The sequence below is a fragment of the Heptranchias perlo genome, chromosome 1, assembly GCF_035084215.1.
Source record: "Heptranchias perlo isolate sHepPer1 chromosome 1, sHepPer1.hap1, whole genome shotgun sequence".
Lineage (NCBI taxonomy): Eukaryota > Metazoa > Chordata > Chondrichthyes > Hexanchiformes > Hexanchidae > Heptranchias > Heptranchias perlo.
The window spans coordinates 64,700,576-64,725,575 of NC_090325.1; the positions used below are offsets into that span (position 1 = coordinate 64,700,576).

The window sequence follows — 25,000 nt, forward strand, 5'->3', positions numbered from 1 at the left end:
GAGCTTTGGGATGTCCCGTGGATGAGCTGTATAAATGCAATTTCTTTCTCTTTCTATCTAAGTATAATTACTTTTACCTGTTGGTTTTTCACTATTCGTGAGAATGTTTTGCAAGTTTATATTGATCGTTTTCCAATCATTTGTGCTCCACCCTAGAAGAAACCAGATTGGATCTAATAAACAGCCACATTATTAATATATTTACATAGATGCAGGGTATTCTATGTAAATATTGTCTAGATTTCTATTCGTTTACCTATCATCACATTTTTAGCTTGCTCCCTTCTCAATTTTAATTCAAATGTTGAAAGCTGACCTGTATAAGGGCAAAAATTCAACTGCCCGATTGGTCAGTAGGAAATCTACAACCCAGCTTGGGATTGAGCTACGCAGATGAGGGATGTCCAAGGTTCAATCTCTGAGTTAGCTGATCTCAACTAGGCTGCAGTAGTGGCACTATAATGGTGTTAGTCATGGCTCAGTGGTAGCACCCTCACCTCTGAGCCAGAGGTTGTGCGTTCAGGTCCCACTCCAAGGACTTGAGCACAAAATCTAGGCTGACATTCCAGTGCAGTACTGAGTGAGTCGTCGGAGGTGCCGTTTTTCGGGTGGAATGTCAAACCGAGGACCTGGTGGACGTAAAAAATCGTATGGCACTATTTTGAAGAAGAACAAGGGAGTTTTCTCTGGTGTCCTAACCAATATGTATCCCTCAACCAACATCACTAAAACAGATTATCTGGTCATTATCACACTGCTGTTTGTGGGACCTTGTTGTATGCAAATTGACTGTCGCATTTCCGACATTACAAGAGTGACTACACTTCATAGGCTGCAAAGTGATTTGGGACGTCGTGAAAAGTACTATATAAATGGAATTCTTTCTTTATATGTACTGAAATCGAGTGTAGTGAGAAGAAAAATCAGCCAGGTCTTCCACTCCTGATTGCTATCTAGAAAATGCCAATGTTTGCCCACCCCACACACACACATTGTCAAGGCTCACGTGCGAAAAATGGCCACTTGGGTGAGGTACGAGAGGGCTGCAGAACGAGCCAATGCCTTCAGGAAAGGGGAAGAAAGTCGGTGGGGAATAATCGATCTGCTGTACTATATCACGGTTATGCTGCACTAAGCTTGTCTTTGATGAAAGGGTTGGAGTGATGGACCTATCTATTACTGAATCATTTTTCGTGATGAGTACAAATGAGAACTGGAAGCATTTGTAAAAACAAGCATTTATTAGACGTTGAAGAAATCTGGGCAATAAAACTGAAGAAAATAATTTAATGCTTAGTCATATGAATCCATAGTGCCTTGCAAATTCAATTTCTTAAAATAAAATCTAAAATACATACAATCGTCATGTACATTATTTACAGGTTACAGTACTATTGTTCGACAGTAAATATCAGTGCATCAGGTTGGATGTGGTTTCACTTGTTCTAAATTAAGGAGACCAGCTTCTAGATTGTTGTAATCAGGTTTTCAGACTTCGGTAATCTTCACACCCCCCCCCCCAATATGTTTTTTTACATATTTGTATAATTTCACCTAAATGAACTAAACAATCTGACCTAACCAGAAGGTTTAGGTGAGAACAAGGCTACATTTCCTATATGTAAACAAACAGCTACATCAATTTCCATTTGTTTTCCATACCTACATTTGTTCAGATGTGATGCAATTTTATTTAGCTAACATTGATGTAATGCTCTAAGGAGGGGAAGGGGGTATAAGTGTGACTGCAGTGTAAGGAGTTACGAAACATTTCATAATTCAGTGCTGAACTCCTTATCTGTCGGCTCAAAGGCCTGTAAGGATGCCAATGACTCTTCGTTCAAAGCCACCAGCAACTTCAGTCTCTCCACACAGTCCTCCAGCATGCAGGGCGGGTAATCGCTGAGCTGTAGGTCGATACATTCCTCAGGATGTAACATACGATCGGCCAAACTGAGGGCAGAGATGGCCAGCAGGGAGGGCGGATACCCGTTGAAGGAGTAATCAGCGAAGCTGAGCTCGGCAAGGCGCCTGGCCAGCCGCCCAATGCTGGCGGCCCGGCTGTGTGGTTGCTGGTGCTCCACACTCGTGTTGGTGAAATACTCCAAGAAAAAGTCCAAACTCGGCGTTGCCAGCTCGAAATTGAGTTTGATTAGGATGATGCACTCCAGATTACGGAGCTGCTCACGGGTAAAAGCGTCACAGCACAGAGCCAGCAACTGTTTAATTCTGGGAGGGTAAACTTCAACCTGGGCGGGATGAAATGAATATAATTAGATGAAAAATAAGCAACATGTTCATTTATTTTCCACAGTTATAACTTCACTTCAGTGCCAGTTGGTAGCATTCTGTTATCTGAGTCAGAAAGTTCTGGGGTCAAGTCCCACTCCAGGATTTGAGCGCACACTTCAGTGTCATACTGAGGAGAGTGCTGTATTGTCCAGGTGCCTTTCAGATGAAACCTTAAACCCATGCCCTCTTTACCTATTCAGGTAGATGTAAAATATCTCATGGCACTATTTGAAGCAGAAAACAGGGGCATTCTCCTGGTGTCCTGTTCAACATTCTTTCCTCAAAAAACAGTTTAAACAGTCATTCATCTCATTTACTGTTTATGGGTCTTTTCTATGCCTAAACTAGCTGCTGTATTTGTTTACAAAGCAACGGTGGCTGCACTTCAAAAGTAATTCATTGGTGGTGAAACCCTTTTGGTCCATGGCCACAAGTTGGACATCCCAGATGTAACAGACAACATTGTAGCCCCAATTCTCCGATCCATGCTCCCTGAGAGTGCGAGATTATGGAATCACCCCTATAATGAATAAAAAGTAATGTTCTACAGGTGTGAAAATTATTTCATGTTTGTTGCTGGTTTTCAGTGCCCTTACACTTAAATATGGTGTGGTCAGGTGATATTTAATGTAATCGCTTTTCAGTTATGATGGACAATGCTTTGTGCTAATTTATTGCAATCTGTGTTGCTCTGTGGTGCTAAGGTGAGCTTCCCACATCTGATGGCTCAGCGGGAGAGAGGGGGGTTGAGAGAGGGGGAAAGGAGAGGGGAGGGGAATGTTGTGGTGCTGCGACACAGCGATCAGGAAGGTCCTGGTTTGATTGTTTGTCTTTGGCGAGTTAGCTGATCTCAGCTGGGGTGGTGCTATGAATGCATTGTGTCTTGTGTTAGAGGGAAAACGCAGCCAGAATTCCCATTCTTGATTGTTATCCAATGACCCTTGCTGCAAGATGTGCATACCTGGATGCTAAGTCAAAATAAGACTTACCACCACTAAACCACCACTTTAGATTCCAAACCCATGAATGAGGATAGTAGGGTTATTCACATAGCTAAACCATAACTGATACATTGATATAGTTTATGACCAATATGCGATTGATTCTAAGCACCTCGAAAAAATTACATCTTTTGTTCTGGTTATTTTGATTTTGTACTGGCCTTCTGCTTTAAAGGGGATTCCAGAAGGGAGAAGGGGCCTTAAGACTATTCACTGCATGCTCACTCACTTGTTTACATGCAAGGAGAAGCGAAGTTATTCCAACAAGCTGGAAACAATCCGAAGCCACGGGTGTTGTTTGAAGGAAACGGTCCATGATGTTCACAGTGAGGCACATAGATTCAAAGGAGAAGTTAAAGTATCTGTGAACTGGAATCAGCCAGCTAACGAGTTTACATCGGTCTTCTGCAGTTACCTTGGAGGAGACAAGAACATGCAAAAAAATACATTTATAGCGGCAGGATTGTCATTAGGAATTCAGTAAAATGTAACAGTGAGTATATCATTTGTTGTACTGTGTCCCCTTAAACTGTGGAAGTGCCAGTCCTACGAGCATAGATTCTGTCCTTCCAAACTTGAACTGTGACTACAGGAAGCTTTTTGAGCTAAGTACTGGTGACCACAGGCCCTCAGCTAGTGATGGGAGCAATTTGAGTCGATGAATCAGGAATTTCATATAAACGATGTTTTAGCACAACATGGGAGTGCTTAAAACACAGTGATTGGGTGCAAGGTAGCGCTTCTAAACAGAATCAGCGATGCCAGCTGCAGTCGCGTTAATAGCGTGGCTCGCTATTCGTTTCAATGTAAACAGGCCACTTTTTTTTTAAAGTTTTCAAATTCCTTTGATACGCGCAGACTTTACAGCTATTGTACTGTGCAATAAGAAATTCTGTGCTAAGGAGTTGATTTTAGGGGTTGTTAAAGCACTATATTTTGTAATGTTATTTCTTACCTGGGGCTGACGTGCCAGGCAATTCCGGGGATGAAATTTCTTCTCAGATTCTCGTTTTAAATCGTAACATTTCTCCCCGTATTCTCTAAAAATTTGTAAATCAAGTTGAGTTGTCAGCCCGGGAGAGGACCAGCTGTTTCTAAGAGCAGGACTAGCACAGTCTGTATCTGCAGGGCTCGAACAAGGTGACTCGTCAACACAAATACCACTGTCACATCCGCTGGAAACTGTACTCTGTTTTCTGTATCTTGGGTATTTGGGTCTTTTAACCGGCGCTCTGGTATTGGCGCTGCCAGGGATCGTTTCAGCCCTCTCTTCGGGAGTAACATCCTCATTCATAGCGCCCAGTCGCTTTCTTTTAGTGGGGCTGAACTGGCTCAGCACCGACTGCAGAGAAGGTTCTTCGCCCATCGCGTTTGCAACCATAGGTGTTCAGTGCTGAGGAACTGAAAGACACGGGCTTCATTCTGAATCCTACATTGCGTTTCTCCACAGCCCCGGCCTCGCGTTATTGGCCCATCCGGCTGGAATTTTGCCACATTTTTCCGACGTCACCCGGGCGCAGCATGGTGACAGATTTCCCGGTCAAACGACCGCTCACTGTTCATTCCCCTCCCCTCTCTCTCCCCTCCCCCTCTCCTCCCCCTCTCACTCTCTCTCTCCCCTCCCCCTCTCCCCTCCCTCTCTCCCCCTCCCCTCCCTCTCGCTCTCTCCCTCTCCTCTCCCCCCTCGCCCCCTCCCCTCTCTCTCCCCTCCCCTCACTCTCTCTCCTCCCTCTCCCCCTCTCCTCTCCCCCTCTCTCTCTCTCCCCCCTCTCCCCTCCCCTCCCCCCTCCCCTCTCCTCTCCCTCCCCCTCCCCCGCCCCCTCCCCTCTCCTCTCCCTCTCCCCCGCCCCTCTCCCCCTCCCCTCCCCCCTCCCCTCTCCTCTCCCTCCCCCTCCCCCGCCCCCTCCCCTCTCCTCTCCCTCTCCCCCGCCCCTCTCCCCCTCCCCTCTCCTCTCCCTCCCCTCTCTCCTGGGAGCGGCACGGGTCTCAGTGGTTGTAATATCCACGGCAAGCGCCCACCTGTCGCATGGCAACGGGCAGAGTTGTCAATTTCAGCAGGGCAGATCTGCCCAGCAGCAAAACTCCCACAAGATCCCGATTGGACTGAAAGAATCCCGACAGTTTTTGTTGTAATCAAAGCACCATAAAATAATTTACACGTTGTTTAACAGTCAATGCAAAGAAAACAAATGTGGGTTGCAACACCAGATAAAGTAATCACGATGTAAACAACGTTTAATGAATCAGTGCAGCTTTCAATATGGGAGAGCGTGTCTACACTATACTGGGTAGATGCTGATAAGATCAATCTCGTTTTCCAAATTGAAGCTGATTTTAGCGGCAATAAAGTACCAACCGAACTTCACATTAGGAAGCCGCGGAGACAGAAATACAGTGATTCTTATAAGCAAATATTTATTGTTATGTAAATGTCATGAGTTTTTACTCCATCCATTATGCGCAAGACCCAATAAATCAAAGGATTGTCAGCGGGGAAATCTTAGTGAAAACGAGCGTTTAAAGCTGTGAGGAAATTTAAGGTTATATTTTATTTTAGCGCGTCCCAACTTCACGTAAATGTCACGTTTTAAATAACATCGTATACATAAATACACCAGAGATATATTATAATGTTGAGACACGCGTATAATGTCTATAGTATTAACTAAATAGCACAAGCTGAATATTTCTGGTGATCTTCAAATGTGACTGTACAATAGCAATAACTTAGAGGCGGCAACCCATACTCACGTTTCAAGATAAAGCGCCCACCAACCTGGGCTGTATTTTGTAAAATTACTTTATTATCTGATGTTTATCTGAGAATATTTGCATTAAATAAAATGTGAACGGATGTTGAAAATTTTGCTTTGCATATTATAGAACTTATTGCTGAAATTGCTGATTTCGGTAATAGCTGTAACAGGAATGAAATGTAAACAATTTTACAACACCAAGTTATAGTCCAGCAATTTTATTTTAAATTCACAAGCTTTCGGAGGCTTCCTCCTTCGTCAGGTGAACGAAGGAGGTAGCCTCCGAAAGCTTGTGAATTTAAAATAAAATTGCTGGACTATAACTTGGTGTTGTAAAATTGTTTACAATTGTCAACCCCAGTCCATCACCGGCATCTCCACATCAGGAATGAAATGAACACTGTCCTACTCTACACATTTACAAATGAAATACAATGGGGTTTCAACCGCCTCTAAAGTATGCATTGTCAGTCTGGGGAGCCTATTGAAATCTATGGGTTCTGTTGTGCTGACAGTTTCTATCCTGCCATATTCAGATGTATGGAATAAAAAGGGAGCGGGAGTTGCCGCGCTGGGCTCTGTGAAGGAGGGCTCCCCTGGGGAGTGATGTCAGACTCCAGGCACTGAGAGAGTCGCAGCTTCTCTATACAAACACAGACGGGCTGCAATCTGAGCCGGCACACATTCCAAACAAACACATCAGAACCTCAGCAGCAGAGAGCTAACTACATACTGCACCATTAACGCTTCACCGAGTTTATGGGATTAACAGCCAACGAGTGCAAAGACAACCAGCACAAGCTGTTCTCTCACTGAGACGGAAATGGTCGAACAAGTTTTTCCACCTTTCACTACAATTCCTATTTTCATGTAATTGATCTAAATTGCTATTTCGAGCGTTGACATGGTCCTGTTTTGTTAATTGGTTTCAAATAAAATGTCACTATATTTCAGCTTAATATTATAATAATCAGATTGAAAGTACAGGTGCATTCCGTTAAGAATGGCTTTTGTTTAATAATCCTCAATTTAAATCCAAATAATACCACCTACTGTGGTAGTTACAACTCGGCCATTAAAACATAACCTTTAAGTGTTGTTTCCACAAGCTAGTCAAAATCACCCTTATATCATGTAACTACAAAGGTGGCCTTTGTAGAGTATTACAAATTGGAGGGAAATGGACGCCCAGTAAGAGCATTCATTGGCAGTGTTCTGGTAATTTGTTTGTAAAGACTTTTTAATGATTTGAAAATGTAACAAAAAACATCAAAGCTACATACCGATGCAGAAATATGTAACTGAGTATTTCTTTTAACATGGATAAAAAAAATGTAACATTTGTAAACCACAAAAATACATCTACCAATTCATAATTTCAGACACTTTCTCATGTCTCAGCAGTGGTAGCACTCTTGTCTCTGAATTACAGAAGGCTGTGTAGTTCAAGTCCTCACTCCAGAGAATTGAGTGCAAAACTTAGGCAACACTCCAGCACAGCAATGAGGGAGTGCTACACTGTTTGAGGTGCCATCTTTTGAATGAGATGTTAAACTGGGTGCGGCAGCATAGTGGTGCTGTTACTAAACTAGTAATCCAGAGGCCTGGACTAATATTCTGGAGTCATGAGTTCAAATCCCATCATGACAGCTAGAGAATTTAAATTAAATTAATTAAATAAAATCTGGAATTAAAACAAACTAGTATTAGTAATGGTGGCCATGAAACTACCTGACTGTTGTAAAAACCCATCTGGTTCACTAATGCCCTTTAGGGAAGGAAACCTGCTGTCCTTACTTGGTCTGGCCTATATGTCACTCCAAACCCACAGCAATGTGGCTGATTCTTAATTGGCCTCTGAAATGGCCTAGTTTGAAGCCACTCAGCTGTTCAAGAAGGCAGCTCACCACCACCTTCTCAAGGGCAATTAGGGATGGGCAATAAATGCTGCCTTGCCAGTGATGCCCACATCCCATGAACAAATTTTTTAAAACTGAGGCCCGGTCTGCCCTATTAGGTGGACGTAGAAGATCCCATGGCACTATTCAACAGAAGAACAGGGGAGTTCTCCTCATGTCCTGGCCAATATTTATCCCTCAACCAACATCACTAAAACTGATTATCTGGTCGTTATCACCTTGCTGTGTGCAAATTGGCTGCTGTGTTTCCTACATCACAGCAGTGATTATACTTCAAAAGTACTTCATTGGCTGTAAAGCACTTTGGGGATGTCCTGAGGTCATGAAAGGCACTATATAAATGCAAGGTCTTTCAATGGATTCCCATTAAGTTTTGATCCTTGATGATCCAGAAGATGCATTTTAATCAATAATCTACTCTTGACATAATTGCATTACTCAAGGATTAAAGATTATCTTTACTTGCAGTAATTTGTTTACTGGATTTACTATATTTTTGTGCTACAGTGCCACTCTCTCTTTGGATTGCCAGAATACTAAATACAAAGGTTTCCTTTTACAGGTTAAAGCAACTCAAAATATTTATTTACAATTGAATGCAAGTAAGAAGCACAAAATAATTTAACAAATACAAATTGGTGCAATACAAAATACAATGAGCAAACTCCATTATGGGTTAGGTAACTGTTTTAATAACTCCTTCTGAAGAAATGTAATGGCTTTTTCTTGTTTGAAGTACCAAATCTTTAATAATACTCTGAAGAGCAGTTTCCATTTTTTCTCCCTTCAAAATATTGAGTAGAATGAGCCTAGAAGAATGAGAGGCGATCTCATTGAAACATATAAGATTCTGAGAGGGCTTGTCAGGGTAGATGCTGAGAGGCTGTTTCCGCTGGCTGGAGAGTCTAGAACTAGGGGGCATAGTCTCAGGATAAGGGGTCGGCCATTTAGGACTGAGATGAGGAGGAATTTCTTCACTCAGAGGGTTGTGAATCTTTGGAATTCTCTACCTCAGTCATTGAGTACATTCAAGGCTGAGACCGATAGATTTTTGGACTCTAAGGGAATCAAGGGATATGGGGATTGGGCAGGAAAGTGGAGTTGAGGTCAAAGATCAGCCTTGATCTTATTGAATGGCAGAGCAGGCTCGAGGGGCCGTTTGGCCTATTTTTGCTCCTATTCCTTATGTTCTTATATACATTTTATCACTGAGAACCTCACAGACTGCTCAGCAACTTATAAGAAGCTCCTAGCTTTTTCCAGCGTCCTGGGAATTTTCAATTACTGTCTTTCCCAGCAAAAAGAAATAGTGACCACCATTGGTTGCGGAGCCTTCGACTGCCTTAGACCTACTCTCCTGAACTCCAACCCTTCTTAACTTCTTAAAACCCATTTTTGATCAAGCTTTCAGTTCCCTCCCGTAACTATCTAACTGTGACTCAGTGTCAGTTTTTTTTTAAATGTTTCCCTCTGTAAATCCCCTGAGACATTTTTCTGCATTAAAGATATAAATGCAAGTTATTGAATTTGTTGTTGGTACTAGATGTAAAATATGGATTAAAAAAAAACAACGAAAACACATTTAAAACAGTTATGTGCATACACATCACCTGTATGTCTGTGGATAGGTGTTCATTTTTTTAAAAATTAGTTCAAGCTTTTATTAATGTTGCATTTCTCCATTTCCTACTCAGGCATTTATTAAGATAAGTAGAGGAGAAAGTTGGCTAAGGGAGTGCAGTATCTATCAGGAAAGGTACTAGCAAGAATTAAACATCTTCCACCACATCACCACTATCCAGTACCTCTAGCTTGACAGCACAGCTCAGAATGGTTGAATTACTCCCCTTAATTCATTATTTGCTATGTACAAATGATAATTTCACAGTGATGGCACTGCAGTTAAATTAATAGAAAACAAAGGATACCAAGGAGAGTTATAAAGCAGTAATCTAACTGTGGGCATGGTTTATAACCCAATGTGAATCACAGAATTATATTCTGAACTCACTCTGTGATATAGTTTTTTTATATATATATGCTATTTCCTTTGATTGTGTGCCACGGCTATTTAATTTTCAATCAGGTTTCAGGCTAGTAGCAGTTATCAAGTACATGATAATTACTAGCATGCTCCATGTCTTTCATGAAACTTCTTAAAACCCATTCTTGATCAAGCTTTCAGTTCCCTCCCGTAACTATCTAACTGTGACTCAGTGTCAGTTCTTTTTTTAAAAATGTTTCCCTCTGTAAAGCTCCTGAGATATTTTTCTGCATTAAAGATATAAATGTAGATAAAAGATATAAAAATTTTATCTTAATGTTATCAGAAGTCAATTCCCCGGGCTTATAGTGAAATTGACTGTAGCATTGTGGCAGATATTATAAAGCAATAATTCATTACAATCATTTACTATCTAATCTAGCAGAAATGCTCAAATATATTTAAAATAGGAATCAACAATTAAATAATTAGTATATCTTATCACTGATGATGGATTAGAGAAGTTTTTTTTTATTCATATGAGTCACAAATTAGGACCTGTATCGACTTGGATCTTCCACTTTCTGAAATGACCATCTCCAACAAGAGAGAGTCTAACCATTTCCCCTTGACATTCAACGGCATTACCATCGATGAATCCCCCACCATCAACATCCTGGGGATCACCATTGACCAGAAACTTAACTGGACCAGCCATATAAATACTGTGGCTACAAGAGCAGGTCAGAGGCTGGGTTTTCTGCGGTGAGTGACTCACCTCCTGACTCCCCAAAGCCTTTCCATCATCTACAAGGCACAAGTGAGGAGTGTGATGGAATACTCTCCACTTGCCTGGATGAGTGCAGCTCCAACAACACTCAAGAAGATCGGCACCATCCAGGACAAAGCAACCCACTTGATTGGCACCCCATCCACCACCCTAAACATTCACTCCCTTCACCATCGGCGCACTGTGGCTGCAGTGTGTACCATCCACAGGATGCACTGCAGCAACTCGCCAAGGCTTCTTCGACAGCACATCCCAAACCCGCGACCTCTACCACCTAGAAGGACAAAAGCAGCAGGCACATGGGAACAACACCACCTGCATGTTCCCCACCAAGTCACACACCATCCTGACTTGGAAATATATCACCGTTCCATCATCGTCACTGGGTCAAAATCCTGGAACTCCCTACCTAACAGCACTGTGGGAGAACCTTCACCACATGGACTGTAGCGGTTCAAGAAGGCGGCTCACCACCATCTTCTCAAGGGCAATTAGAGATGGGCAATAAATGCTGACCTCGCCAGCGACGCCCACATCCCATGAACGATTCTTAAAAATTACATTTTTTAATGTTTATTACCGGGGTGTGGGTGTCACTGGCAAGGCTGGCATTTATTGCCCATGTCTAGTTATCCTGAGGAGGTGGTGGTGGGCCTTCTTGAACTGCTGCAATCCATGTGGTAAAGATCTTGTTATTATTTGTGGTGGTTTGATAGGCCACTTCAGAGAGCAAGAATCAACTACGTTAGTGTGGGACTGGAGTTTAAGCCAGGCTGGGTAAGGAGGGCAAGTTTCCTTCCCTGAAGAATATTAATGAACAAGTTGGGTGTTTATGACTGTAGGACAACTTCATGGTCACTTTTACTGATACCAGTTTTTTATTTTCAGCTCTTTTTATAAACTGAATTCAAATTCTCAAACTGCCATGGTGGGATTTGAACTCAAGTTCTCTGGATTACTAGTCCAGTAACATAACCACTATATTAATTGTATCCTGAAATTGACATAATTTGCCATAATCAATGTGCTCTCCTATGTAGAATCCTTATTTCTTTATTTTCCATATTTTTGCATTGTCCTTGAAAATATGATTTCAATAAACATTTTTAAAAATTCATTGTTTGAGTATGGGCGTCACTAACAAGGCCAGCATTTATTTCCCATCCCTGGTTGCCGTTGTGAAGTTGGTGGTGAGCCACCTTCTTGAACCGCCGCTGTCTGTGTGGTGCAGGTGCTCCCACAGTGCTGTTAGGTAGGAAGTTCCAGGATTTTGACCCAGCGACGATGAAAGAACAGTGATATATGTCCAAGTCAGGGTGGTGTGAAACTTGGAGGTGATGGTGTTCCCATGCGCCTACTGTCCTTGTCCTTCTAGGTGATAGAGATCATGGGTTTGAGAGGTGCTGTCGAAGAAGCCTTGGCGAGTTACTGCAGTGAATCCTGTGGATGGTACACACTGCAGCCACGGTGCGCCAGTGGTGAAGGGAGTGAATGTTTAGGGTGGTGGATGGGGTGCCAATCAAACGGGCTGCTTTGTCCTGGATGGTGTCGAGCTTCTTGAGTGCTGTTGGAGCTGCGCTCATCCAGGCAAGTGGAGACTATTCCATCACACTCCTGACTTGTGCCTTGTAGATGGTGGAGAGGCTTTGGGGAGTCAGGAGGTGAGCTACTCACCACAGAATACCCAGCCCCTGACCTGCTCTTGTAGCCACAGTATTTATGTGGCTGGTCCAGTTGAGTTTCTGGTCAATGGTGACCCCCAGGATGTTGATGGTGGGGGATTTGGCGATGGTAATGCCGTTGAATGTCAAGGGGAGCTAGTTGGACTCTCTCTTGTTGGAGATTGTCATTGCCTGGCACTTATGTGGCACAAATATTACTTGCCACTTATGAGCCCATGCCTGGATGTTGTTCAGGTCTTGCTGCAAGCGGGCATGGATTGCTTCATTATCTGAGGAATCGCGAATGGAACGGAATACTTTGCAATCATTAGTGAACAGTCCTACATCCGACTTATGGTGGAGGAAAGGTCATTGATGAAGGTCATTGCAAACATATAGGTAGAACAATATGATTCTCAATTACCAAATCTTCCATAAAGTTAAAATCAAAATACTGCAGATGCTGGAAATCTGAAATAAAAGCAGAAATGCTGGAAATATTCAGTAAGTCAGGCAGTATCTATGGAGAAAGCAACTGAGTTAACGTTTCAGGTCGATGACCTTTGGTCAGAACTGGTCATCCATAAAGTTACAATGTTACAATCTTAAAGTTACACTGGTACAATGTAACATGTATTTAATCCTTTTTATGCTTTATAGTCACTTAAAATACTATGAATGTACAGCATATGTTAGTCAGCAAGAATGACTAAGCAGGGATTTATGTGTAATGGATCCAATTGCTCCAGAAAATGATGATAATTATATTAAAAATGACTGTCAGTCAATGTTGGTATTGATAAATCTACACCTCGACACACAGTTAGCATTTTATGCTCTAAACACACAGCACTGACTGTCAGATATTACAGTTATGGCAGATTAACATTCTTGTCTACTGTACCATCTGAAGTACAATTACAGTTTTTAAGAAAACTTTCCTAAGTTGTGACTAGGATGAATAATTTATGAGTGTGCCATTTCTATGCTGCAGTGAAGAACATGTTACTGATCGAAACACAATGCTATCACCCAGTGCTTAGTCCTTTAAATAGTTTCAGGTCCCTCATTCTATTGGAAAATCTTTAAATTCCTGGAGACAAACCACTTTTCTTTAAAATGAATGTAGTAATGGTTCAGCATTTAATATTGTTCGAGTGCATAAATCAAAACTGAAAATTCTAGAAATGCACAGCAGTTACTCAGTGTCTGAAAGAGAAAGATAGATTAATGTTTTGGGTTTGTTAAATTTACACACTGACAGAAAGAGTGTTGCAATACTGTAAACCTGAACAGAAATGTCTTGCTTAATGACTTGGAACAAAGTATTAATTTTGTTGACAAGTTTTTCTGCTTTTCATCGCCATTAGCAACCGAGATGAAAGGAAACCAAAGTCCAGCAGAAACAAACTTTGCTTGGTTCCACCCATAGAGAAGTGATAAGGTTTAGTACATTTTTTTTCAAACAATTGATTTTTTTCTGCTTTCTTGTAATACTAGTTTATATAACAATAGGATGCACCCAGGGACAACTGTAATAATGGCTGATGTTTCCAAGTTTTTGAGCCTAGTGCTTGGTACGGATGTACAGAAAGACTGTGAGGGGGCCAGAAGCACATCTATGGAGAGTTCCAAACTTCTACCACCCTTTGCGTGTAGAAGTGTTTCCTAACTTCACTCCTGAAAGTCCTGGCTCTAATTTTTAGGCTATGTCCTCTAGTCTTAGACTCCCCAACCAGCGGGAATAGTTTCTCTCTATCTAGCCTATCAGTTCCCCTTAATATCTTGAAAATTTCGATCAAATCAAGTTTGTGTAATTGCTCCTCGTAATTTAACCCTTGGAGTCCAGGTATCATTCTAGTAAATCTACGCTGCACTCCCTCCAAGGCCAATATATCCTTCCTGAGGCGCCATGCCCAGAACTGAACACAATACTCCAGGTGTGGTCTAACCAGGGCTCTGTACAGCTGTGGCATAACTTCTACCCCCTTGTATTCTAATCCTCTAGACATAAAGGCCAGCATTCCATAGCCTTTTTGATTATTTCCGTGACATTTTAATAGTCTATGTTTCGAGATTTTCATCATTTAGAAAGTACTTTGATCTATCCTTTTTAAGTCCAAAGTAGATGACCTCACACTTGCCGAAATTGAAATCCATTTGCCACAGTTTTGCCCATTCACTTAATCTATTAATATCTCTCTGTACTTTTATGCTTCGATCTACAATGGTGACCCCCAGGATGTTGATGGTGGGGGATTTGGCGATGGTAATGCCGTTGAATGTCAAGGGGAGCTAGTTGGACTCTCTCTTGTTGGACATTGTCATTGCCTGGCACTTATGTGGCACAAATATTACTTGCCACTTATGAGCCCATGCAGCCTATCTTTGTGTCATCAGTATTCAGAGAACTTGAGTTCAAATCCCACCATGGCAGTTTGAGAATTTGAATTCAGTTTATAAAAAGAGCTGAAAATAAAAAATTGGTATCAGTAAAAGTGACCATGAAGTTGTCCTACTGTCATAGAAATAGGAATCAACAATTAAATAATTAGTATATCTTATCACTGATGATGGATTAGAGAAGTTTTTTTTTATTCATATGAGTCACAAATTAGGACCTGTATCGACTTGGATCTTCCACTTTCTGAAATGACCATCTCCAACAAGAGAGAGTCTAACCATTTCCCCTTGACATTCAACGGCATTACCATCGATGAATCCCCCACCATCAACATCCTGGGGATCACCATTGACCAGAAACTTAACTGGACCAGCCATATAAATACTGTGGCTACAAGAGCAGGTCAGAGGCTGGGTTTTCTGCGGTGAGTGACTCACCTCCTGACTCCCCAAAGCCTTTCCATCATCTACAAGGCACAAGTGAGGAGTGTGATGGAATACTCTCCACTTGCCTGGATGAGTGCAGCTCCAACAACACTCAAGAAGCTCAACACCATCCAGGACAAAGCAACCCACTTGATTGGCACCCCATCCACCACCCTAAACATTCACTCCCTTCACCATCGGCGCACCGTGGCTGCAGTGTGTACCATCCACAGGATGCACTGCAGCAACTCGCCAAGGCTTCTTCGACAGCACCTCCCAAACCCGCGACCTCTACCACCTAGAAGGACAAGAGCAGCAGGCACATGGGAACAACACCACCTGCATGTTTCCCACCAAGTCACACACCATCCTGACTTGGAAATATATCACCGTTCCATCATCGTCACTGGGTCAAAATCCTGGAACTCCCTACCTAACAGCACTGTGGGAGAACCTTCACCACATGGACTGTAGCGGTTCAAGAAGGCGGCTCACCACCACCTTCTCAAGGGCAATTAGAGATGGGCAATAAATGCTGACCTCGCCAGCGACGCCCACATCCCATGAACGATTCTTAAAAATTACATTTTTTAATGTTTATTACCGGGGTGTGGGTGTCACTGGCAAGGCTTCCTTCAGGGAAGGAAACTTGCCCTCCTTACCCAGCCTGGCTTAAACTCCAGTCCCACACTAACGTAGTTGATTCTTGCTCTCTGAAGTGGCCTATCAAACCACCACAAATAATAACAAGATCTTCACCACATGGATTGCAGCAGTTCAAGAAGGCCCACCACCACCTCCTCAGGATAACTAGACATGGGCAATAAACTCTCCTTGGTATCCTTTGTTTTCTATTAATTTAACTGCAGCGCCATCACTGTGAAATTATCATTTGTACATAGCATAAAAGTACAGAGAGATATTAAGGCCCCAACACAGATCCCTGTGGGACACCACTAGTCACATCCTGCCAATTTGAGTACCTGCCCATTATCCCTACTCTCTGTCTCCTGCCGCTCAGCCAATTTCCTAACCAGGTCAATAATTTTCCCTCAATTCCATGAGCTTCAACTTAAGCTAACATTCTCTTATGAAGGACTTTATCGAATGCCTTCTGGAAGTCCATATAAACAACATCCAAAGACTATTTTAGTCACCTTTTCAAAAAATTCAATCAGGTTCGTCAGGCTTTACAAATCCATGCTGGATCCTAACGTGCTGCATAATTGAGTTGAAGACAAGGAATTCATGAGGGGCCAAGAATGCAAATGGTATGATTCCTCAAACATTACTACCCTGGGACCTGCACTTGGACACGTCAAAGGAGATCCGTCTTTGCTGCATCCACATCACAGGAAAGGCTGCCACAGAGTTGTACCATCCGTCGCACAATGACCAGCACTTAATATCTGGATTGATGACAGCTCCTCCCATAGTGGTGAAGGTTACCACAACATGAAACTTTCATGTTAGCAGATCCTTTCAAGAAATCCGAGGAGACATCTGCCATTTTAGGTAGTTTGCAGTGCACACTTGTATCAGGGAAGTGACAACTACTATGTTTACAAGGAAGTGAAACCATCATCAATTTTCCTGTGGAAAGGGAGTATCAGCTGGACACGATGCTCCTCCAGCCCTACAACTCGCCGTTCCTCTGACTTTGGCCTTTTGAGCATCCTCTCTCCCTTTGGCCCACCATTGTTTTCTGCTGTCTAGACTTCACTCTCTGGAACTCCCTCCCTAGACCCAGAAACTTTGCTGGGGTCAGCAGCAGGTCAAATCGGGTGGATGCAAATCCCTGTAACATCAATCCAACACGCCAACCTGCCAGCCAGGAAAATCACAGATGATATGCTGCAAAAAAAGGGAGTGCAAACCACCAAACTTATAGAACCAGATTCATCAAGTCAGACAAAAATGTTAAACCTTTTAATCCCCTTGTACACTGTGATTGGAATTGAGATAGTGGAGTTTGTATTACATTACTAATTGGATGTTGTACAAAACTGCTATAGCAGAACTTGCAGGTCTCACAGTCTACTGTAGATAATGAGGAATAGAATGGAGTTTTTGTTGTCTGCAGCAAATGTTGTAAAGGGAAGTTCCACCACTCATCTGGAGAATATTACTATGCTGTCACACAATAACTGCCTCTCTCTGTTACAGTTTGATTCCAAATGAAAAACTATAGAGTGCCTCATTACACACTTATTAATTTACCAAAACATCTTCCATAACAGAAACTTTGAAGTTGATTTGAAATACAGACGATTTCATAGTCAGGAGTACTGGAAAGAATATTCCCTAAAACTGGACTGCAACTGAAAAAAATCAAGCTGGAGAGTAAATGCGGCACTGGTTTTCGCTGATTGCGTTATGTACATAACATAATCACCAAGGGGATCATTTGTCATTGGATCATAGTTTTAACACCAACTTACCATCATACAAAATGATACAAATACAGCATTCACACCTGTTCTCAAATTCTGACTCAAGTTTAACAACTGTTTATATTTGGTTTCCATGCCATTTTCTGGACAGGTTAAGGACAGGAAGATTAAGCAGGTGAACATGTGTTGCAGGGGTGGTGCAGGAGGTAAAGGTTCACATTCTTGGGGCACTGGCGTGAGTTCTGGAACAAGGGAAGCATATACGGAAAGGAACAGATGTGAAATGGCATCACCTCGTGGAGAGGGTAAATAGAGCACTGAAGTAGCATTTAAACTAGTATGGGGATGAGGAAAGTCTAGGCCTGGGACCTGAGAAAGAAGCAGGGTTATGAAATCATTGGAGTAGAAGCAGAAGACTTAACTGAAATAAATAGTGAAAAAATATTACCAGAGGAGAAAGGAAAGAAAAAGGCTTTGAGATATATAAACTAGGCGATATAAACTAGAGGGCACAATTCTAAAAGGAACAGAGAGATCTGGGGGTATATGTGCACAAATCGTTGAAAGTGGCAGGGCAGGTTGAGAAAGCAGTTAAAAAAGCATACAGGATATTGGGCTTTATATATAGAGGCATAGAGCACAAAAACAAGGAAGTCATGATGAATCTTTATAAAACACTGGTTCGACCACAACTGGAGTATTGTGTCCAGTTCTGGTCACCACACTTTAGGAAAGACGTGAAGGCCTTAGAAAGGGTGCAGAAAAGATTTACTAGAATGATTCCAGGGATGAGGGACTTTAGTTACGTGGATAGACTGGAGAAGCTGGGGTTGTTCTCCTTGGAACAGAGAAGATTGAGAGGGGATTTGATAGAGGTATTCAAAATCATGAAGGGAATAGATAGAGAAAAATTGTTCCCATTGGCGGAAGGATCAAGAACCAGAAGACACAGATTTAAGGTGATTGGCAAAAGAACCAAAGGTGATATTACACAGCGAGTGGTTAGGATCTGGATTGCACACTGCCAGAGGGTGTGCAGATTCAATCATGGCTTTAAAAGGGAACTGGATAAGTACTTGAAAGCAAAAAACTTGCAGGGCCACGGGGATAGGGTGAATTGCTCTTGCATAGAGCTGGCACAGGTGCGATGGGCCGAATGGCCTCCTTCCGTGCTGTACCCTTTCTATGATTCTATGATTCTATGAGATAGTCAGTGATAAAAGCATGATTGTAGAAGAGGTGATATCAAAAATTACATTTAAAAACTGGGAAAAGGAATAAGGGTCAACATTCTAAAAAATTGGAGTTAGGATTGAGTAATATTTGTGAATGCATAAAGTATTAGAAACAAATTAATAACCATGAAGAGACTCATACTTCTAACAACACTAAAGAAAATCAAGGGAAAATGTAGTGTGGAGGTGAAGAGAGAGATCAGAAGACTTAAAGGGAATATCAAAAAGGTTAGCAGGTAATAGAAAAATATATAGTAAGGGATTTTATATCCCTCTTCTCATTGGGCATATCAGCCGTTGATCTTGCCACGCCGACTGAGCATGCAGAAACTCCACATTTGGAGTCCCTCCCCTTGTATTTGCCCCTCTTATGCCACTTGCCTTGTAAGGGGGTAGGTAGAGGTTATGCCCCTTACAAGGTCTAGTAGGAATTCCCTCCAAATGCATAACTGGGTTCCAGCCTAAATTTCAGCCCTTCCAGCACACTCCCACAGCAGCTACAGCAGGAGTGCACTAGAAGGGCCATGGATTTCTCACCCCTTATTCCCTTTCTGTTATTGTTTGCCTGAAAGAGCACTGTCAGTGCCCCATAACAAAGCAACATGCAGCACCATGCCTGGAATAAGCCAGAGACAGAAAAGTTGAGGGTGGTGATGCCCTTGACTGCCATGGGCAACGTTGTTTCTGTTTCAGGTGACTACAGGTGTTCCTGCATTGCATGGAAAAGCTCTGCAACTGTCTCCTTACTGATCCAGAGCCTGCACAGGCAGTTTTACTTGGCTATTGGCAGGTTGGTGTGCAAAGGCCCGTTGATATTATTGATGGCATAATGGCAAGTGCAGCTCAGGTACCTGCTGATGTTGCTGCCGAATGACCTTTCTTTCATCTCTTTCCGTGTGCTTCCCATTGCCGCTGATTCCATTTATTGCTCTGCAGGTACACTGGATTCGCTGATGTACACTACGAATCACCAAGACCACTACTCACCTCCACTGGACCCCTAGATCAACCGATGCTACTCATGGCTGCACCCCTTAAAACCTACCTTTTTTAACCAAGCTTTTAGTCACCCCTCTTAATATCTCCTTTCTTGGCTCAGTCTCAATTTTTGTCTGATTACGCTTCTGTGAAGCACCTTGAGACATTTTATGTTAAAGGCACTATATAAATACAAGTTGTTGTTGTTGTTTATTTCTCTGACAAGGCTTGTACCATTTCTACCATTAAATACTGTTTTTAGGGAACCTATAAATCAAGCCCCATCATTAACTTTACCTTCACTTGCTGCCCATCATAGGACTCTGTAGTTTGCATTTAGATGCCTTGAGTTCCTGTAAAAGTTGGTATTGGATGAATTTCTTTTCATGTACTCTCTTTTTCTTTTGTTCCTGTTCTACTGAAGTCTGATAAATACTTCACTTACAATTCACTTTATGGTGGCTTAGTGGGTAATTAAGTGTTACTTTTACTAGACATTTAAAAACAAGTTTACTGTAATGGCTGTTACAGTATCAGCCATAACACGATCATAAAATAAGCACTAGATACATAAAGGAGGAGATTAAAAAAAACATTTTCATGCAAAAAAATTGTTGGAATGAAAAGAAAGACTTGCATTTATATAGCATCTTTCACAACCTCAGGACATCCCAAAGCGTTTTACAGCCAATTAAGTATTTTTGAAGTGTATTCACTGTTGTTACGTAGGAATGTGGAATGCTTTGCCACAAGTTTGAGGAAAATTGAGAAATGAGAGCCATTTATTAAAATCATGACAGGCTGGCAATTAGATATTCCTGGGGAGAAAACCTTTAGATAGGGAAAATAAAAGGGAGAAGGAATTGCAATATTAATTAGAGTCCATATCACAGTATTAGAGCGTAAGGATTTAAAAAGACAAGTGGTCCAAACAACAACTAACTTGCATTTATATAGCACCTTTAATGTAGTAAAGCATCCCAAGGCGCTTCACAGGAGCATTATCAAACAAAATTTGACACCGAGCCACATGAGGAGATAGTAGGACCAAAAGCTTGGTCTTAAGGAGCATCTTAAAGGAGGAGAGAGAGGTAGAGAGGCGGAGAGGTTTAGGGAGGGAATTCCAGAACCTAGGCCTTAGATAGCTAAAGGTACAGGTGCCAAAGTGGAGTGAAGAAAATCAGGGACACACAAGAATAACGGAGAGTTCTCGGAGAGTGGTAGGGCTGAAGGAGTTTATAGAGATGGGGGGTCAGGGAGAGGCCCTGGAGGGATTTGAACACAAGGATGAGAATTTTAAATTTGAGGCGTAGGTCAGTCAGCATGGGGGGTCATGGCCGAATGAGACTTGGCATGAGTTATGATACGGGCAGCAGAGTTTTGGATGAGTTCAAGTTTACAGAGGGTGCAAGGAGGGAGGCCAGCCAGGAAAGCATTGGAATAGTTGAGTCTAGAGGTAACAAGGCATGGATGAGGGTTTCAGCAGCTGATGAGCTGAGGCAGGGGCGGAGACGGGTGATGTTACGGAGATGGAAGTAGGCGGTCTTGGTGATGGAGCGGATATGTGGTCGGAAGGTCAGCTCAGGGTCAAATAGGACACCAAGGTTGTAAACACCTTTGAATTGATCTGAGGGATTGGTTACATTACTGGGAGTATATTATAGACTGCCAAACAGTGGAAAGGAATTGAGATTCAAATTTGTAGACAAATTAGAGAGCATGCATTAACATCACATGTAATATTGTCAGATATTTTAATTAGCCAAAAGTTGAAAAATGTGAGTGTTGAAGAAGGAGGTTTCTTTTTTAAAAATACTGGTGAGGATTGTTTTCTCAATCACAGTATGTTGCTACTGTAACAAGGAAGGAAGCACTGTTTAACCTGGCTCTGGGTAATGAAGCAGAGAATGTAGGTGACTAAAAGCAGAGAAACATTTGATAACAAATGATCACAATAGAAGCAGGTTCAGTGTAAGAATAGAAAAGGAAAAAGAAAAAGTTGGGAACAAAGATGCTTGATTGGAAAAACCTATATTATCGTGAAATAAAAAAGTGACTTTGCTCAGACTAAATGGAAGAAAAATTGGCAAATGGAATTGTGGATCAGCAATGGGAAAGATTTACACAGGAGATTGAAAGGGTACAAGGCTGAATTAAGGGAACAATATCAAAACCTACTGATGACACCAATTTGTGGGTATGGCTAACTGTGATGAGGTCATGATGGACAGATAGGTGGCAGATACAGTTCAATGTAGAAAAATATGAAGTAATACATTTTGTAAGTAGGGATAGAGAAAAAAAATGCATCTTAAGTTAGTATTTAAAATAGAGTAGATGAGCAGAAGGTTTTTGGTGTGTAGATACACAGATCATTAAAGGTGACAGCACAAGTAGATATGGCAATAATAATGTAAACAAGATCCTTGGTTTTATATCTAGAATACAAAAACAAGGAGGTAATGTTGAACTTGTACAAGACATTAATCAGACAGTAGTTGGAATATTGTGCAGTTTTGTTTGCCCGATTATAGGAAAGGTATAAAAGCAACGGAAAAGATGCAGTACTGGTTCCCACCAAAAGCAGGAGCGCCTGCCATTGGGATTCAAAGTAGAGAACTTCCCCCAGAACATGGAAAGTTTGCCAGGAGGTTCCTGGTGGACGTATCCAAGCACTTAAGCCAGGATGTGCCCCCTATCATGGAATTTTGGCCCTCATGTACTCATTGAGAATGAACTGAGAGAAATTCTTCAAAATCTATTGCAAAGGACTGAAAGTAGTTTTGACAACACCCTCCACACAGCACAGACAGTGTTGAAGGGAAAACAGCAACTGGCTTGATCAAATAAAACCTCACAATAACAGCATAAAGGTCAAAACCTCAAACTAATGATACATGCAGCAGAATACCCAGATATATTTACCCCTTAGGACTGTTAACTGCCACATGCCATTCAGAAATATACATTATCTGCCATAAAGTACCATACACACTGTATGCCATGAAAGCAATATATAGTACTGTACAACTGTAAAATAAAAAATTATATTAGCGTATGTAATGGACTCCATTTTCCCTTGTTGAGATGGTAGATTTTAATGCTTCTAACTAACTATTATTTGGGTCTCTTAACCTACTACCAGCAGTAAGTTAAGATGCTGTTTATCAGAATATGCAGCATTCCTGCCTGGGCAGTAAGTAAAGGCATTTATTTACCATCGTGTAACTGTCTGAAGTGTCGTCATGCCCACAAGTCAAAATATTGCCCCAAGGTCATTTAATTCTGCATATAGACATCATTGCCTTTGAAAGGTAGATACCATGTTTATTGCAGATATAGAAACTTGTATAGACGATGCTGTAATCATTTACAATTACATCTTTGTTCAAACCTTATCAGACAGATGATAGGGTTCATTTTATGATGTATAAAAGCTAGAGGTCATGAAGATATACATAACCTGCAACAGTATTTAAAGGGGCATTGCAAAGTGATCACCATTGTTTTCTGGCACCATATGCCAACAAAGCAAAATAATACGTAATTTTCAACAAAAAGCACCACAGTAGAACAAAAATATAATTATTATGCTTGTATGTGACATAAAATTATGTATGCATCTCCTAGCCTCTTACCTGACAATCTAAGTAGCTCTCTGTTATAAAGTTGGCTGCCATATTTCAGTATACAGCAGGATGCCTGTGAGTGGGAGTAGGAACCATTGCAGTGTGGTGGAGGACATAATGGCCTAGATTTTATGTTCAGCAGAATATCCACTGGCCAGAGATGTACCCCTGACATTGGCCAATCTTCTAACCATGAGGTCATTTAAATATTGGAGGCGGACTCGCTTCCTCCAGTGTGAAATCCCATTGATTGGAAGATTAAATTTGGTGTGGCAGGCCTCCATGTGTAGGGGTGCAGGCAGCCACCATGTTGCCTGCAAAAGGGCCAATTGCTTTGTTTAAAAATTACAGTTTTCTCTTAGGCCTGTGAAGCAAAAAAAACAAAATTCTTAGGGCATGCAATTTTAGTTGGAGTATAGTGAGCAGTGTATCACTGCACGGAGCTATGCTTTATATAACTGTAAGGTGTCCAAGTGATACCTGAACTTTAATTATAGAATCATAGAATCATACATCCCAGAAGGAGGTCATTCAGCCCACCATGTTTGTGCTAGCTCTCTGAAAGAGCTACCAATTAGCCTGTCTCCCCTGGTCTTTCCACATAGCCCTGCAAATTTTTCCTTTTTATGTATTTGTCCAATTGCCTTTGAAAGCTACTAATGAATCTGCTTCCACTGCCCCTTTCAGGCAGTGCATTCCACACCGTAACAATTCACTGAGCAACAAAAATTCTCCTTATCATAGAATCATAGAAATTTACGGCACAAAAGGAGGCCATTTGGCCCATCGTGTCTGTGCCGGCCGAAAAAGAGCTATCCAGCCTAATCCCATTTTCCAGCTCTTGGTCTGAAGTCTTTTAGGTTACGGCACCTCAAGTGCACATCCAAGAACCTTTTAAATGTGATTAGGGTTTCTGCCTCTACAACCCTTTCAGGCAGTGAGTTCCAGACCCCTACCACCCTCTGGGTAAAAACATTTCTCCTCAGCTCCCCTCTAATCCTTCTACCAATTACTTTAAATCTGTGTCCCCTGGTTATTGATCTCTCTGCTAAGGGTAATAGGTCCTTCCTATCCATTCAATCCAGGCCCCTCATAATTTTATACACCTCAATTAAATGTCCCCTCAGCCTCCTCTGTTCCAAAGAAAACACACCCAGCCTATCCAATCTTTCCTCATAGCTAAAATTCTCCAGTCCTGGCAACATCATTGTAAATCTCCTCTGTACCCTCTTTAGTGCAATCACACCTTTCCTGTAATGTGGAGAGCAGAACTGTACGCAGTACGCTAGATGTGGCCTAACTAGTGCTTTATACAGTTCTAGCATAACCTCCCCGCTCTTATATTTTATGCCTCAACTAATAAAGGAAAGTGCCCCGTATTCCTTCTTAACCACCTTATCTACCTGTCCTGCTGCCTTCAGGAATCTATGGACATGCACTCCAAGGTCCCTCTGTTCCTCTACACCTCTCAGTATCCTCCCATTTATTGTGTACTCCCTTGCCTTTTTTGCCCTCCCCAAATGCATTACGTCA

The 25,000-nt window shown here is 41.8% G+C and overlaps 1 protein-coding gene across 1 annotated transcript; it reads right to left on the minus strand.

Moving 5' to 3' along the window:
* Nucleotides 1–1,267: 1,267 nt before the first annotated feature.
* Nucleotides 1,268–4,815, minus strand: LOC137330725 (cyclin-O). Its single transcript, XM_067994521.1, is given in 4 exon segments — nt 1,268–1,795; nt 1,797–2,249; nt 3,523–3,708; nt 4,249–4,815. Coding segments are annotated over 4 exon segments (1,167 nt in total). The 5' UTR covers nt 4,675–4,815; the 3' UTR covers nt 1,268–1,693.
* Between the last annotated feature and the right edge of the window lie 20,185 nt (nt 4,816–25,000).